The sequence below is a fragment of the Vanacampus margaritifer genome, chromosome 19, assembly GCF_051991255.1.
Source record: "Vanacampus margaritifer isolate UIUO_Vmar chromosome 19, RoL_Vmar_1.0, whole genome shotgun sequence".
NCBI lineage: Eukaryota > Metazoa > Chordata > Actinopteri > Syngnathiformes > Syngnathidae > Vanacampus > Vanacampus margaritifer.
The window spans coordinates 8719344-8734908 of NC_135450.1; the positions used below are offsets into that span (position 1 = coordinate 8719344).

General features: G+C 41.5%; 2 protein-coding genes across 2 annotated transcripts in view; one reads left to right on the plus strand and one right to left on the minus strand.

The window, feature by feature from the left end:
* eva1aa (eva-1 homolog A, regulator of programmed cell death a) overlaps positions 1–10524 on the minus strand; it is a 71044-nt gene extending 60520 nt beyond the window's left edge. The window contains exon 1 of the mRNA XM_077552820.1: positions 10012–10524. Coding sequence (XP_077408946.1) covers positions 10012–10120 — 109 coding nt within the window. The 5' untranslated portion in view covers positions 10121–10524. The remainder of the gene's footprint in view (positions 1–10011) is intronic.
* Positions 10525–11381: 857 nt separating this feature from the next.
* On the plus strand, positions 11382–14888 carry mrpl19 (mitochondrial ribosomal protein L19). Its single transcript, XM_077552801.1, has 6 exons — positions 11382–11555; positions 11741–11864; positions 11993–12111; positions 12194–12328; positions 12393–12574; positions 14539–14888. Exons 1-6 carry the CDS (start codon positions 11477–11479, stop codon positions 14770–14772), a joined length of 873 nt encoding a protein of 290 aa, XP_077408927.1. The 5' UTR covers positions 11382–11476; the 3' UTR covers positions 14773–14888.
* Positions 14889–15565: the final 677 nt, after the last annotated feature.

Sequence of the window (15565 nt, forward strand, 5' to 3'; positions counted from 1 at the left end):
TGGCAACTTGGTTTTGGTTTCCACAAGCCAGCCAGCTAGCCAGCTAGCCAGCTAGCCAGCTAGCTAGCTAGCTAGCTGGCTAGCTGGATGGATGGATGGATGTCTGTCTGTCTATCTATGAATGCCAAAGCACAGCATTGAATACTCGGAACTGATGAAGTGCCAAACACACGTCAGGCAGAGTGAAGGCGTCATTCCCTGACGGAGAACTTGAATGCTCAATGTGTCTTCTTTTCCTTCAGTTCCGATCAATACAGCTTGTGTCCCGACAATAGAGGCCACCCAAGTCACGTTGGCGACAAGACCGAGGTCACAATAAAGAGAGAACCACTTCTGTTGTCTAAGCTCATCCTCGGGGGGTGATACTGGGTACAAGAACATCTGCCAGGAAAAGGGACAGTTGGATAGAAGACGCTTCTTCCCTGGGGAGTATCCGAAAACCAAACTCGGGTCCCATCCGTGGCCTCCCGCGACCTCCTTTAAGCGCGTGCCTCTCTTTATGACCCTTTCAGGTCAAAGGACGCTCTGCAAGAGGACACTTTTACTCTGTGCATGTCCGTTGTGAGGGTCCTTATCACTGGTGAAAGAGGATAAGGGGGTGAAAGTGTCATGTGGGGGGGGAAGGGACAGACTCAACCACATTTGACGACGGGATGAGACGCAGAGAGAAATGGAGCTTAAGTGCAAGAAAAGGTGAGATTTGTCATTTTAATGGTCACTTTTATGACTGGTGAGAGCTGCGTGGATGCCAGACGACCTCAATGCCGGCAACCCCGGCAGACACCAGACAGACGCATCTGTGTCTCTTTATTGTCACTAAGCGAACGACAGATGGATCCTTCATCAGGCAGACTCATCGTCTTCACAAGGATTGACTCACGCGACAGTTGGTGGAGTTGTGCGATGCCTAAGGCGGGACAAAGTCGAGGTCAAAGAATGATCATCTTTGATTGGTGTTTGGAATGACGCGCAGTTCAGAGACGTAACAGAAAAATATATCAGGAAAGAAGAGGTAGTTTCATAATTGACCAAATTCCTAGCGATCAATAAATCATTAAATCAGGGATGTGATTTGACCAAAGTGAAATTATCTGAAAATTTAGCCGGGGGTCTGGGGGCCGCTGGCACCCAGCTAGGTCCAGGGTTTTCCGTGTTTTTAAGTACTTTCAATGCACTCACATGACAAAGAAATAGACAAAACAACAGCATAAATTTTCAATGTATATTGAACTATCCCATATAAAATGGCAGTTTTAGTCAACTCAAAATCAGTCACATTCAAAAACATTGGACTGCCTTTGCTTTTAAAAACTATCACTGAGAATATCATCATATCTAACTAATGTGATTACTAAGTTAACACATAAATAATGGTGAAGAGTTCAAATTTCATGAACAAATAATTATATCATGACCAAATGAAAAGTAACTCATATTAGAGCATACCACAAATGTCTTTGTTATAGCAGAAGATGTTATCTGTCGGAGTCATGTGCATACACAATGAACTACAAAAAAAAATAAAAAATAATAACAACAATAAAAAAATTCGATTTTTTGGGGGGGGGGGGGGGGGATAAAAAAAAGCGGAATTCCGCGAATTAGTGGAAAAATCACATCCCTGTTAAATCCAATCCCATTTGTAAGAAGGGTTTGTGCCATAATCGGTGTAATACAATCTCACTCAACAAAGGTTTGCAAACCAACAGGTGACCACTGTGACATCCAAGGTCTAATTGGTCAATCAGAAGTCTTAAGAAAGTAAGAAGAAAAATAACAGTTGTATCTAGGAAAAACTAAGATCCACCTGTATTGCGTTAAATGTAGTAGTGGTGAGTCCCTCAAGTGTGACATTCCTGGTTTTTACGGACCAAGAATGCACCATGAGGAGGGAAGGTATTTCCTTAAATAAAAAGGTGCAAGTGGGTGGGAGCTGAACGGAGGAGCTTTTTGAGGGGAATTAACAAGCTTAACATAGGAGCTGCTCTGTGAAAACAAGCAACAGAACAAACCCCGGAGTGGCCGAGGGAGAGAAAAGCCATCTGCGAGCACGCCCAGTGGGACTTAGCCGGCAGATCCACTTCCGACAAACCCACGCGGATCGCCAGGAAGGACCGGACCACTTGTGTCAAAGACTACCTGCTGGTGGTCATTTAAAGATCGATGCTCGGTTTGTTTGGGGTGCTTTCTCTGGTCGCGTATCTTTGCCCAGACATATGATAAACGTTGGCTCAGTAGAGTCACAGACCATAAGAATCATATCAATTGAAAGACCTGAAATTCCATTACATCTCTTAATTAATAATACTTCTTGATTTTTTTTTATTTTTATTTTTCTGGAGAGCTCAGTATTGTTCGTTCGGTAATTTTTCCGATTTGACATGTCATCATCATTGCTCTCCTTTTTTTTTTTTTTGTATGTGGGTGATTATGTGTGAGTGTGTGTGTATTCATTAGTTCACTTAAAACCTATTAAAAAAAAATCCCATACCGTTCACCTAAACCGAACACTTCCAGCCAGAGTCGTGAGGCCGTCAGGAGACCCGAGGAAGGACCAAAGGAAAGAAAGGAAAGTGAAATCCAGCACCGACCAGACACCACCCATATATTAATATTCTTATACTACTATAATACTTCTTGATTTGTTGCCAATGAATTACTCTTCCTGTTCTGACGATTCCAAACGGCAGTCATTTGGAGCTGCTTGTCTAATAAGCGTTAGCTTGTTTGTTTGTTAACACAATTAGCAATACATGTCAAACGGATTTAGGCAAAGCATTGTGTAAAGCCAAGAAAACAAGGGATCACTGTTTGTTGGTTGGTTTATTAGCTAGCCGGTTTATGCTACCTAACTCTATCCAGCTTTGGGTCTAACACTCTAATGTTAGAGTTCCTGGTCAGGATCAAGGCAAACTAGCTTACCTGAATGTCAGCTATGCATCCAAACCACTGCACTCACTATGATCAACTACTGTATGTTTAGCTTGTGGATCAGTGAACACATCAGAACAGAAGCTACGTATGCTGATAGTGTGAACCAACACGATTAGTGTTGTATCCAAAGCGTTTTTGTGGTGCTTAGGTAACGGTGTGCACATCATTTTTGTTTTTCCCCGGAAAACGTGGCAAAATTCCCAAAGGGCTGCTCACCTGAGCTGGTCTGAGGGGGCCAGAAAGCAACAGATTAGCATTGCTTAGGAGAGCAGGCTGCTGTAGCGTGTTGTAATGCAGACTGTCAGGGCGACGCAGTTGGGGGGCTGTACAAAGCCTCCTTGTTCAGACTGCCCCCCCCCCCCCTCCTGCGCTCCACCTCACCAGCTTTTCATCAAACTGCAAGAAACTACAATATTCCTTCAGTTTGCAATGCTCACGGGGTTGACGAAAATACAAGGAAGGATCAAAAGGGAAGGTAGGGTAGATCAAGGCAAATGTGAAGGACTCCGGCAGAAAGACGGAAAATGAAACGGTGAGGGAGGGAGGCCATCAAAGCATGCTAGGATCCTCCAAGACACGACAGCATGTCTGAGAACGCGAGGACATAATTCAACAGCACACTTAAGTTGAGATGACATGTGGAGATAATTGCTGGTGCACACGCCCACCGGGTTCGTCCTCAACACATGGAAAACCCTCTCTAATTAAGATACAACTATTCCATTTGATTACATTTTGGAGTTCTGTGTGCAAAATGCATTCATTCAAATGTGCGCTTTCCTCAATTATTGCATTTATGATTGAAATATGAGGTGAATTTGGCTGCATGTTGCTTGGGGTGTCACTCAAGAATCTTCCTCGCAGTTTGTCTTGGCACTGTGCAAAGTTGGTCTTGCATGAGAGGACAAGTGTAAGCGCCCTACAACCAACAGACACTCTGCTTCACGGTTTGCCTCTTTTAAAACAGCTAACCACGTCAAACTTCCGCGGCACAGTACCTACTTGGGTGTTACCATTTGCTATGGTCTGCCATTTCAAGTACCTGGTCAGCCCAAGGTTTCTAAAATGTCAATGACACATGGCTGAAGTAATCCAGCACTGTAGATTCATAAATAACCTTTGATGATACAAGGCCACATGCGCTAACGTTAGCTTGCCCTCTTGCTAGGCCTTAGTTCTGGACTCTGCAGTATTATACAGGGGTTCTTAATTTACATTGGTTTTGACGTACGTCCAAGCACTAGTTTGTGTCAAACCGACCACAGGAGTAAAGGTAAGCCATTGTTCTCTAAATGTTTTATGATTTATTTTATTTTTTTAATATTCTGTTTTATGGCACAAAACAACTTCTGAATAGGCATGTGTCGGTTTCCGGTATACCGAAATTTCAAAACCTCAAACACTTTCCATCAGCAATATGACACTATTTGGGGAATTTTTCACATAACGCGACTTGCTAAATAACATGCTAACGAAGAGTGGCTGCTAAAGGAGACAATACTTCAAATACAATATCACATTTACAAGAGTGCCATCCAACACTGTTTGACAAATTTAGGGTAACATTAATACAATATTCTAACGCTTTCTTGAAATGTACATTTGCAGCCAGCTATGAGAGTTGGCATGTGTCGACAGATAATTAGCTAACCGGCACTGCTAACATCAGTTTTTTCCCCGCTCTGATCGGAAAGCAGAGAAAAGCAAAGCAGTAGCCACTCATTTTTCTCTTCATTTTACTTTACATGTTTACTACATTGAGTTTTATTTAGTAAATTCAATTGTTCATCTTCTTTTTGCCTTCACTAATGCAACTACAGAGTATGTTGAATTTAAAATTTTTATGTACATTTTTTTCCCCAAAATAATAAATTTTAAAACTGTAACTAACTGCAATACTGTGATAGCGTCAAACCACTTCTTTTTTTCTTTTTTTTTTTTACATGGGCCTTGCCTACTTCTGAATTAGAGACCAAAACTACTGTATGTTCAACTACCATCGTTAGCAGTTTATGTGATTGATAATGTCGTTTTTTTAGACCCCTAAAATTTTAAAATGTTATTTTAAAATGTCAGACCCCTAAACAATATTTCAACCAAATAGGATTTTACAAAAACAGATTGAAAATCCTTCAAAATAAAACTGTTTTCAAATAACGTTGAACATCACCGCAGCAACAAACTGGATTTAAGTAGCATTACCTCAGCCAGGGAGGATGTTTTCTCATCCCACACATACAGTACCGTAACACAGCAGCACAATGAGTGACTTTGATTGGCGCACATTAATATGGCTTGTGTGCCCAGACTTGACTTGGTTGACACAAAGCTTTGAGGCACGTCCACGTTGAACATATTTCCACATTAATCATGTCAACACGTCGCTTTTCACATGCTTTGCCTTTTCGCTCAGGAATCTCCCTTAAAGTGTTTTGAAGGCAGATTACACCTCTTTTTTTTAAAAAAAAGACAAGCGGAACCATATACATTACAGTAAATGGTTTAATCACGGTGTATAGATGACTTAGAATAAATAAAAGAAAAATATCGCTTCCAATTGGCGCCGCCTTTCAATTCAATAGCATGTTGTCACACACACAGGTGCAATGTGTGCTTTATTGTATTCATGTGTGCTTAACAGGGAGGAACCCTTTCAAGACTATTATTTATTGCACAAACTACAAGCATAAGAACTATTTTGGTGTCTGGACGTTCATGTAATCCAAACCTTACTTTAACCTTGGATTTCAAAGTATGCATCCTAAATTTAATAGTCGTCTCCATAATGGACACAAGGTCTCCAAACAGATTCAAAACCAGTTTTGGTTCAAAAATAAAAGCCTGCATGTCCGCTAGCTTGTCTTTTATGCAGCTTTGTTGTTTCTGCTCTGATAAGGCAAGACAACAATGATGTCATCTTCTTACGTCTGGAACTTCCCAAGTAAACTATGCTGTGGGGAGAGAGGCATCCCCTCTGTGTGTTGGTTTTATGTCAGCCCCTCGCTGTCTGCCAACAGTGAGGTAGACAAAACAAGTCGCAGGTTCTATTTGTTTAGATGGAGCTCACCTGGCACACACACACACACACACACACACACACACACACACACACACACACATCCTATAGCACTAACAAAAATCAGAGCAGATTACAAGGGCAAATTGCGCAACATTTTCAACTGAAAACAGGAAATGATTGATTTGTTTACTACAAGAGCGTCATTTCGGAGTCTGAAATGGGGTTCTGAAATGCAATTTTATGAAAATGGTGGTAAAAATGTAAAGTAAAGAGTTGACAAGCAGGTGATTCCCAACAAAATCAATAACGGAGGACCACAACACGTTTAGATTTTGTGTTGCTCAAGTTAATGGAGATCGACATCGATCGAATCTAATCCATTTCCGAACCAATAAATATGTCAACAAAGGCTACTCGAAAAATGCTTATACCAAAAGAGAAGCAGTTGCAATATGCGTGTGTCTTTATAAACTTACATCGCCAACTAGTGGCTTGGCATGCATATTGCAGCAAATTACATTGTACTGTATTTGGAGGTCAGAATCATTTGAATGTTATCTTAATGCAAAATGCTAAAAAAATTCCTTGATCCAAAAATGGTTGTTTATTAACTACAAATAGCGTATCTTTAGAATCATATTCATATTCTTTCATCAATCTAATGACATTCAGAACAATGACATGACTGTATATTCCATTAGTGATGGCATTCGACATTTGACTGGGGGTTACCGCCCAAAAAAGATCAACGATCCATCCTCTAACCTCTTCTCCAACTGAAAAATTCACATAAATCTTCTCTTAACACTAATTGGTAGCTAATCCACATGAATTAATATGAACCATTTCTATGGCTAATTCTCATGTGTCTGTTAGCTGAGGTTCTGTGGGGGGATGCGACAAAAACCAAAATACACAGCCGCCTTGAACCACGTTTACAGTTACTATGCACTAACCTCAGTTAACCCCTCCGCCCCCCCAAAAGCTTCACATCCCATTGACTGGGGTCAAATGAGTTTTGTGAAAAAAGACACGGTAAAGAAACAGCCTTCACTGGAGGCTTTTGGACTAATCACAGAAACACTGATCTCAGGTTCAGCGACAACCTGGCGTGGTCCGAAAAAGTGTGAAATCCAAGCCAGACATTCTCAACGGAAAGTAAATGACGGATGGATGGATCGTCACCATAAAAGCCAACTCATCATAGACAGCCTCATTTGGAGATAGACCTGACACCGGACCGTTCACCGCCACTGACCCGAGTGTGCGATTGATCCGACGTCCCGATGTTGGACCTGCCATGTCTGCTCGCACCTGTCAGTCACTGCACCGCTCGGTCTCCAGGGAGACTCCAGCTGGTCAAGAATGTGAGCACTAAGGGACGTCATTGTCCTCGAGCGGTGCCGGGAATGTCCCCTTTATCTCCATTCACAAACTAAAGATGCTGACTCCGCAATTCCCGCGCGAAGTGCGTTCCACAGGGCGCCAGGGAGCAGATCGCATTGCAATGTAAAGTCTAAAAGTTTAGCTAGCTGAAGATAAAGTTGGGGATTAGGAGCGAGCAAGCCTCGTAAGTGTGTAACCGACAAGGTAAACAATGGGCCATTGCAGAACACGTTCCGCCAAAGCTGCGATTTCAATTCATTACCTCCGGACTATGATAGAGGTTTGGAATAATCGCGTCTGAGCCGGTTGACTGGTAAACCAACTCCGAGTGGAAATCTGTAATCAGCGGATCTAAACCACTTTCTCCTTCTTACTCAATTTAACTTCCACTTGATTCAGACGATCGCCTTAGTGGCGGCGAAAAAACGACAACCCTGCAATCAAAGAAGGCTTGTTAACAGCTTTTCGTTACAGCCTGACATGAAAGCGCGTGCGACCGCACAGTACGCAGACGCGGCATGTGACACGGAGGGTGCTCCTTAGCAGTGCACTTTCCGACCATTAGAGCCATTAGGGGCCAATTAACACCAACACAAATCCGCCTTCCTGTTTTATGACACAGTAAACAAAACCTACAGGCATGCCTTGAGCTCAGCAATCGGCGCTAATACAACACAGAGCCTCATTAGTTACGTTTGCCTCCTCCGTTTCATACACCGGGCTTTCTTGAGACGTAAAAGCGCACAGATTCCGTCACGCCATTGCGCACTAACTGTAGCTCTAAAGTAGTTGGCAGGTTTCATGCACTTAAATGACCTGGCTCGTTTACTTTGACAGACAACTCAAAGCTAAAGAATGTTCATACACACGTTACCAGAGGTGGCAAATCCAGGTCCAGAAAGTAAAAACCCTGCCACAGTTTGGCTTTAGCCTCAGGTGCTAGTTAGCGAGCTCCCTAGCTTGCTCCCATGGTGCTTGTTTACCTGCTCGGGAGCTAGTAGCTAGCTAGCTAGCTAACTAGCTAGCACCGGGGGCTAAAGCCAAACTGTGGCAGGACCTGGATTTGCCATCTCAGCCCGTTACACTGTGGTATTGTTTGCTTTCTTGTCTGTAAATCTAGAAAAGGTCAGGACCTTATCTAGGTAACAGTTCCATCAAGTAACACAAACCAAATTTAGTCGTCGTTTATCTGCGTAGATAGTAGGGTCTGTGTTGCACTTCACTGGGTGGGGTTCACTGTACATTTAAGACACAAGGTTCCAAGTCAAAGCCTTCCAATTGCAAGTAAACAAAAAAAAAAAACAAGGCAGACGACCTCGATAAGTGCATTCTAGCATTAGTATACTCCAGAAGTGGGCAAAACCGTCATTATATCGGCCCGTCATTGATGAATGCCCACCTTTCGGCGAGCAAGCCCCGTAAAAATACGGACTGAGAAAGACCGCCTGTGCTGACCCAGTTTGACAGACGTAACAGTCCGTGTATTTTTTCGAGGCTTCGCGCCATAAAGCACTCGCCGAAAGGTGGCCATCCGTCAATGACGGGCTAATGTAACGGCGGGTTTTCCCATCTCTGTAGACTCATAACAAACCTAATCTTTTTAGTCACCCTTGTTCAAATGTTTACAGACTCCTAGGAAACATAAAAAGCTTAGTATGACTAAAATGTTACCAAATGGATACCCGCCTAATGTTAGTAATTGAGTTATATCAAATCAGTCCAGAATTCAGTAAAATGTGCAGTTTCTACCAACAACATGTTTACTTATTTTAACACTAAACAATATGCAACACATCCATAAAGTACATTACAACACATACGGTGTTGTTTTCTATGTCTTTAAGCACCTTACATTCAACATTGGAACAGGAAATTGCCTTCCCAAACTGTTTCCAAAAAGTTGGAAGCAATTACCCAAAACATCTTCGTAAGAATCAAGTGCCAGATTCAGCCTTTCCCAAATTAGGGATCAGGCCCCAAAACTAGTGAAAGGTCAGTGCAAACTGTCTAAGTAAAGTCTAGTCGCTGAAAATTTTGAGAAGGAATAGCATATTCTTAAAAAGGCAAATCACTGTCACGATCTTAGTCCAACAGAGCACCATTTTCGTCAATACTTTCACTACCATTCACACTCATTCGTGAACCTAATATGCATGTTTTGAAGATATGGGAGGAAGCTGGAGGACCAGGACATGCAGAGCTGAAGTTTACACTTCAACCAAATCATCATTGATTTACTTCAACCATATAGGCTAAATTTCTGGACCTAATGTAACAAAAACACAAATAATTTTCTTCTATTGGTTTTGAGCTGAAAATATTTAAGATTAAACATGAATTGTGTATTATATAACGCATCGGGGGGGGGGGGGGGGGTTGCTTTATTTTATTTATGTGCTAGATTTGTAAAAAGAAAAGTGCAATAATATTTATCCACGTGTTTAGTACATTTTATACAACAAACGAGCGTGTGCATGCTACAGCTGGTTGCAACCTCGAATCGAACCGAATAAAAGTCTACTGATGGTGCACATGTAGACCCAAACTGTTGCGCAGCATTAAAAAAAAGCAAGTGCGCGCACATGTCGCGTTGTTGTTGTTGCCTCTGAAAAACGAGTCGATTGTGTGTTTTTGTTGTTGTTTTTTTAAATCGCAATAAAGACGCAACTGACCTGAGAAGTCCGATGAGCCCTTGGAGAGATCGCAGACGACGGCCACAAGCGTTATTCCCAACAGGAGCGCATAAGTGACGGCTGACAGAGTCCCATCGAGGTGGAACATCCTTGAAGCCTCAAAGGTGCATGTGAGATCCCGCTTGGCACCAAAAAGTCCACATCGGGAGAAGAGTCAACAGCAGCAGCGGCAGCGCGGACGAGATGGGTCCGAGAGGCGGACATGAGACGTTCAATGTCCACCCCCCCCAAACACGCTCGTGGGACTGGGATGGAGGCTCTTCTCTTCTTCGACTTCTTCCTCCTCCAGGCTGCAGCTGCACGCTTTTTTTTCTCTTCCCTTCTTTGAACTCAGAGTTGTGGTGGTGGTGGAAGAGGCAGCCCACCTGGAGGACTGTCGCCCCCCTCTGCATGCTTCCTGACACCTGCAGACCCAATTGGACAGAACTGTGCTGTAGCCAGGATCAGATTTCTTTAGGATACTGCTTTGATGTAAAAAATAATAGTAAAAAGTGACCCCATCACAATATGTTTAGGCATAACTTATTTTTCTATCTACTGTATAGACTTCCTGTAATGCCAAGATAGACATATTTGATCACAAACAAATAAAAAATAAATCGCACAAATTACTGAAATGATCCCTTCATTTACCACCATTTACCCAGGTGAAATGTGTACCTGTTTAGTTGAACCTAAACAAATATAGGGTATTTGTTGTATGAACTGCTGCCATCTATTGGAGTATTTCATTGTTCTTTCTGTGTAACTAATTACTGTAAATAATTTTTGGACGAATCATGAACTATTTTATAGAAATGCACATATTGCATTTAAATCTATGACATTTGCAATTATATATTTAAAATATGTAAAATATAAAAATATGTTAATACAAAAAAATATGTAAACTTTTTTTTTTAAATGACCTAAATTAGAGTATAGATAAAAAGTTATTTTATTTCAGCAGTTTAATTCAAAAGGTTAAAACTAATATATTACACAGAAAAAATACTTTGTACAAGGCTAAATCCTACTTATTTTTTTTTAGATTGTTTCTCATGTAATATTTAGATTTTCTTGAGCTGTAACTATTTGGAGTTTTCTATGACTGGAACCTAAAATAAAATAAACATAGATCTTTAAATTAAATGTTAAAAAAAAAAAATAATCACTTATACAGAATGTCACTCTTATTTAACGACTAAAATACGATATTTTTATTATGTCTATTAAATACATTAATTAGGAATACAAATATCCATATCAATAAATAATAGCAAACAGAGAGTAGACAACGATCTCAACCGCTTATAATAAATTAGAATTTACAACAGCTGGCCCGAACCCATTTTAACAACGATGCCGCCATCTTGTGGCCATTAGGCTATTGCCGTTCAATCCACATGTGGCTTTTGGCCCAGTGAGGCTTCCGTCCAAGGCATGCGACAACAGAAGGTCAAAGATGGCAGCCTCCGCTAAAGTGCTTGAAAAATGTCTATTTTCTTCAAGGTTCTTGAGAAACATGCATCTCCGGGATGAACGTAAGTTACCACTTATATCCAGCAGCAATGTACACAATATTGTTAAACAATAGCTTTGTTTGTCCGCTCAAGCCAACTGTAAGCTAACAATGCTAACCATGCTCTACTTTAGTGGCCTCAACGCTACCGTTTTGACGTTATGCCTGCAAAGTTGGTGTTAATAATCGGGACGGTTTTGTTTTCAGGGTTACTGTCCACGTCTGGATGTCGTCAGTCTACGGGAAGCGACAGCGACCGGCCACCGAAATTCACCCCTCCGCCCAAGCCTGTCATAGTTGACAAAATGCAGGATGCGGCAGTATTGCGCAAGTAAGCTCAACGCTCCAAATCGAAGATAATTTCAATTAATTTTAACACAATAATTAAATTCATTTACAAAATATTTATTGCACATCCCTAAATTCAAATTTAGTTTGAAGTCATTATGTATTTGTTAGGTTTCTGAGCCCAGAGTTCATCCCACCACGCCAGAGGACAAACCCGTTGAAGTTTTACATGGAGAGGAAAGACATGACCCGCAGGAGGGCTGTGATCGACATTCCTGAATTCTACGTGGGTAAGTCCCTTGAATCAGCTGCCATTGCACAGCACACATTCGCACCAATACCACACTCGTGGTGTTACTCTTGATTTTACAGGCAGCATACTTGCTGTGACCATGACTGACCCGAATGCCAGTGACAAATCAAACCGCTTTGTTGGCATATGCATCCAGAGAGGCGGGAAGGGTCTCGGAGCAACTTTCATCCTGAGGAACATCACAAAGAACCAAGGTAACTTGATGACATCATCTATCTAATATTTGCCTTCACGTCATACTCGCCGCTTGGTTTCCAGGCGTGGAGATCTGCTACGAGCTGTACAGCCCGCGCATTCAGGAGATCCAAGTGCTGAAGCTGGAGAAGCGGCTGGATGACAACCTGATGTACCTGAGGGACGCCCTGCCCAAGTACAGCACCGTGGATCCGGAAATGAAGCCTGTGCCCATCTCCCCCACGGAAGAGGTGCCACTTAACACGGTGAGTGAGCGATGTGGGCTGAATTGGATTAAAAATATCTACATAAGATTTTAAAAGTCAAAAACAATAAGTAATACTGGAGAGAATATCAAGTAAGTATGGTGGGTCCTGAGGCAGCACGGTGGATGACTGGTTAGCACGTCCGCCTCCCAGTGCTGAGGACGTGAGATCGAGTCCGGGCTTCGGCCTTCCTGGGTGGAATTTGCATGTTCTCCCCGTGCTTGCGTGGGTTTTCACCGGGTACTCCGGTTTCCTCCCACATTCCAAAGACATGCATGGCAGGTTAATTGAACACTCCAAATTGTCCATAGGTGTGATTGTGAGTATGGTTGTTTGTCTCTGTGTGCCCTGTGATTGGCTGGCAACCAGTTCAGGGTGTACCCTGCCTACTGCCCGAAGCCAGCTGGGATAGGCTCCAGCACCCCCGCGACCCTTGTGAGGAAAAGCGGTCAAGAAAATGGATGGATGGATGGATGGCGGGTCCTCTGAAGGATATGTTGTCATGAAGCACAAAGCATGTGCAGTTACAACTCTTATAAAAAAAAAAAAAAAAGTTTTTATTTATTTTAGCCATCACATGTAAGGGTGTCCAAACATTGGCCTTCAAGGGCTACACAGTGAAAAATAGAAAGATCGCAAGAGCCACTTTGAATTTTGGACTTTATAAGTTATCAAACACGGTCAAACCAATCTGTTAAAGGTGATAAGATAAATAGTTGAGAAATAAACAAAAAAAAATTTAAAAAAAATCTTCCGTTTTGGGTAGCCTGCAGTCCTCGATTCCCTTGAATAGATCCTGAATTATCTTTATTCTCCAGTGTTATGAAGCGAAATTTTGTTACTATTTTAGTTGTAAATTTGCATCTGCATAGGTAGAAAAGTTTTAGTTCTAGTAATGTTAGTCCCCATTACTCTTCTTGTCACTACACCTCAACAGCTATACTTGTGTTTCCCCCCTTTAAAAAAAAAAAAAAACAGCATTGCGAGCCATGTAAAAAGTCATTTTTCACATGTGCCACTCGGGCTGCTAGATAATGAAGAAAATATTAATCACGATTAATTTGGTAATAATTGCAGTCACGATTAGGAAAATCGGTTTTTTTTTGGTACAAAACAACAAAATGTTTAAACATGTAAAACATATTAAGACAAATGCATTTCTTAAATTGAGCTTAATTGTAATTAATTAAATGTATTAAGTTAGTCATTTTAAAATAAAAAAGGTGCAAATATATAAATTTAATCAACTCAAAATTAGTATTATTAATCTTTTATTTTTGTTTACGATTATGCTGATTTTGTAATTGTGGAGTGTAATCATGGTAATTGAATTTCGATTAATTGCACAGCCTTATGTGCCACTAAAAAGTGGGCCACAAATAGTCCCCAGGTTGCCATATGGATACCACTGTTCTAAATCAAAACAAACAAAAAAGACGAATATGAACGTTGAGGCATTTTGTGGTTGGCTTACTAATGGCCTAACCTTTGGGGGAGTTCATATTTGAAGGTTGCTCTTTTTTTTGTTTGTTTTTTTGTATTAACTTACTATTATAGTTTGACATGCAGTTCAACATACATAAATCCAATTTCCCCCCTTAGGACTAAAAATTTTTTAAAAAAAGTACTAGAATGTTCTTGGTTTTAAAGCTGTCTGGTTTGGCACACGCTTGGAAGCATCAAATCTGAAAAAAAAAAAAAGTTTTTATAAGATAGTTATTTGTTTATACAATACCCTATTCATTCTTTTATTCAACCATTCTGGAATGTAAAAATATATATTTTTTAAACCGTGCATATAAATGTGGATTTTTTTCTTATGCCAATTCAGTGGTCCTAAAATGTTTTCCTACAATGCTGCATTTCCTGCATTAGTGACCACAATGTAATTATCAACTTTTTTGTTGTCTTGACCATAAAAGCCCATTAACATTTTCAACGCTGCCTCTCTTTCTATCCTCCAGCTTATAGTGAAGATGCGCCCGAGGCCGTGGTCCAAACGCTGGGAGCGGCCCAAGTTCAACATCCGGGGCATCCAATTCGATTTGTACTTATCACCGGAGAAGATGGAGCACGCTCAGAAGTGGGCCAGGCCTTGGCGGGAGTACGACATGTTGCGGGAGTATGATACCTCCGAGCTCAAGGAGCAGATCTACAGTGAGATCCAGCAGGAGATGAGCAAGCTGAAAACCGGCTGACATCTTGAATTGTCCCAAAGACTCAAAAGACTGGAGTGAGATTATTATTTTTTTTGTGTTGTGTTGTCTTGACACGTATGCAGATACTGTATAATAAAATGCCACCCAAAATTCTAGCAAGACTTCCATGTGTTGTCTTTACACATCTTGCCTTTAGGTGGCACTGTTTCCCTTCTTATACTCTTGAAGCAGTCAGCTGTTGCATAACTGAGCCTCTGTATTTGCAGGGAGACCCATGCCAATTTTTTTTGCAGTTGAATCAACAAAAGTGAGCTTAGTGCTTTCATAGCGCAAAACCCTAAAAGAAACCTTTGAGCACAAGTTACACATTTCAAGTATTTCACTCAACCCGTTAAAAGGGATGGAAAAAAAAAGAAAAAATCCACGGCGGTATTGAGAGCAAATGGACCAAGGACACCCAGTAGTGTTTTACTGTTGTGGATGGAAAGTTGCGGTGTTGGGAAGGTATGTCAGCGCGTCACTCGCCTGGTATAAAAACACTTAGGACTCCTTATGTTATGTCTGCTGGTGGTGAATGTGTGTATATAAACAAGTCAACGAGCCCCTGCACTCTAATTTCTCCATTACAGGATGACACGGGGAGAAAATGGCCTTTAATACGGGAGGAGCAGATGTTTAGCGGGCTCATAACGGACCACACGGATAGCGGACGCATGAAGATGGTGATCATCTGTTGTGACGGTTAACGTCCTAAAACGCCTTTCGGCATCATCGTACACACGGCGGGGCTTGTTTGGCCCCAAACTCTGCACCTGTCAAATCACCCCCCAAA

Bases quoted from the DNA above. Each gene is read 5' to 3' on its own strand.
- mrpl19 (XM_077552801.1), top strand. From the start codon at position 11,477: ATGGCAGCCTCCGCTAAAGTGCTTGAAAAATGTCTATTTTCTTCAAGG. The intron at 11,865-11,992 runs GTAAGCTCAACG...TGTATTTGTTAG, and splicing joins GATGCGGCAGTATTGCGCAA to GTTTCTGAGCCCAGAGTTCA. The intron at 12,575-14,538 runs GTGAGTGAGCGA...TCTATCCTCCAG, and splicing joins AAGAGGTGCCACTTAACACG to CTTATAGTGAAGATGCGCCC.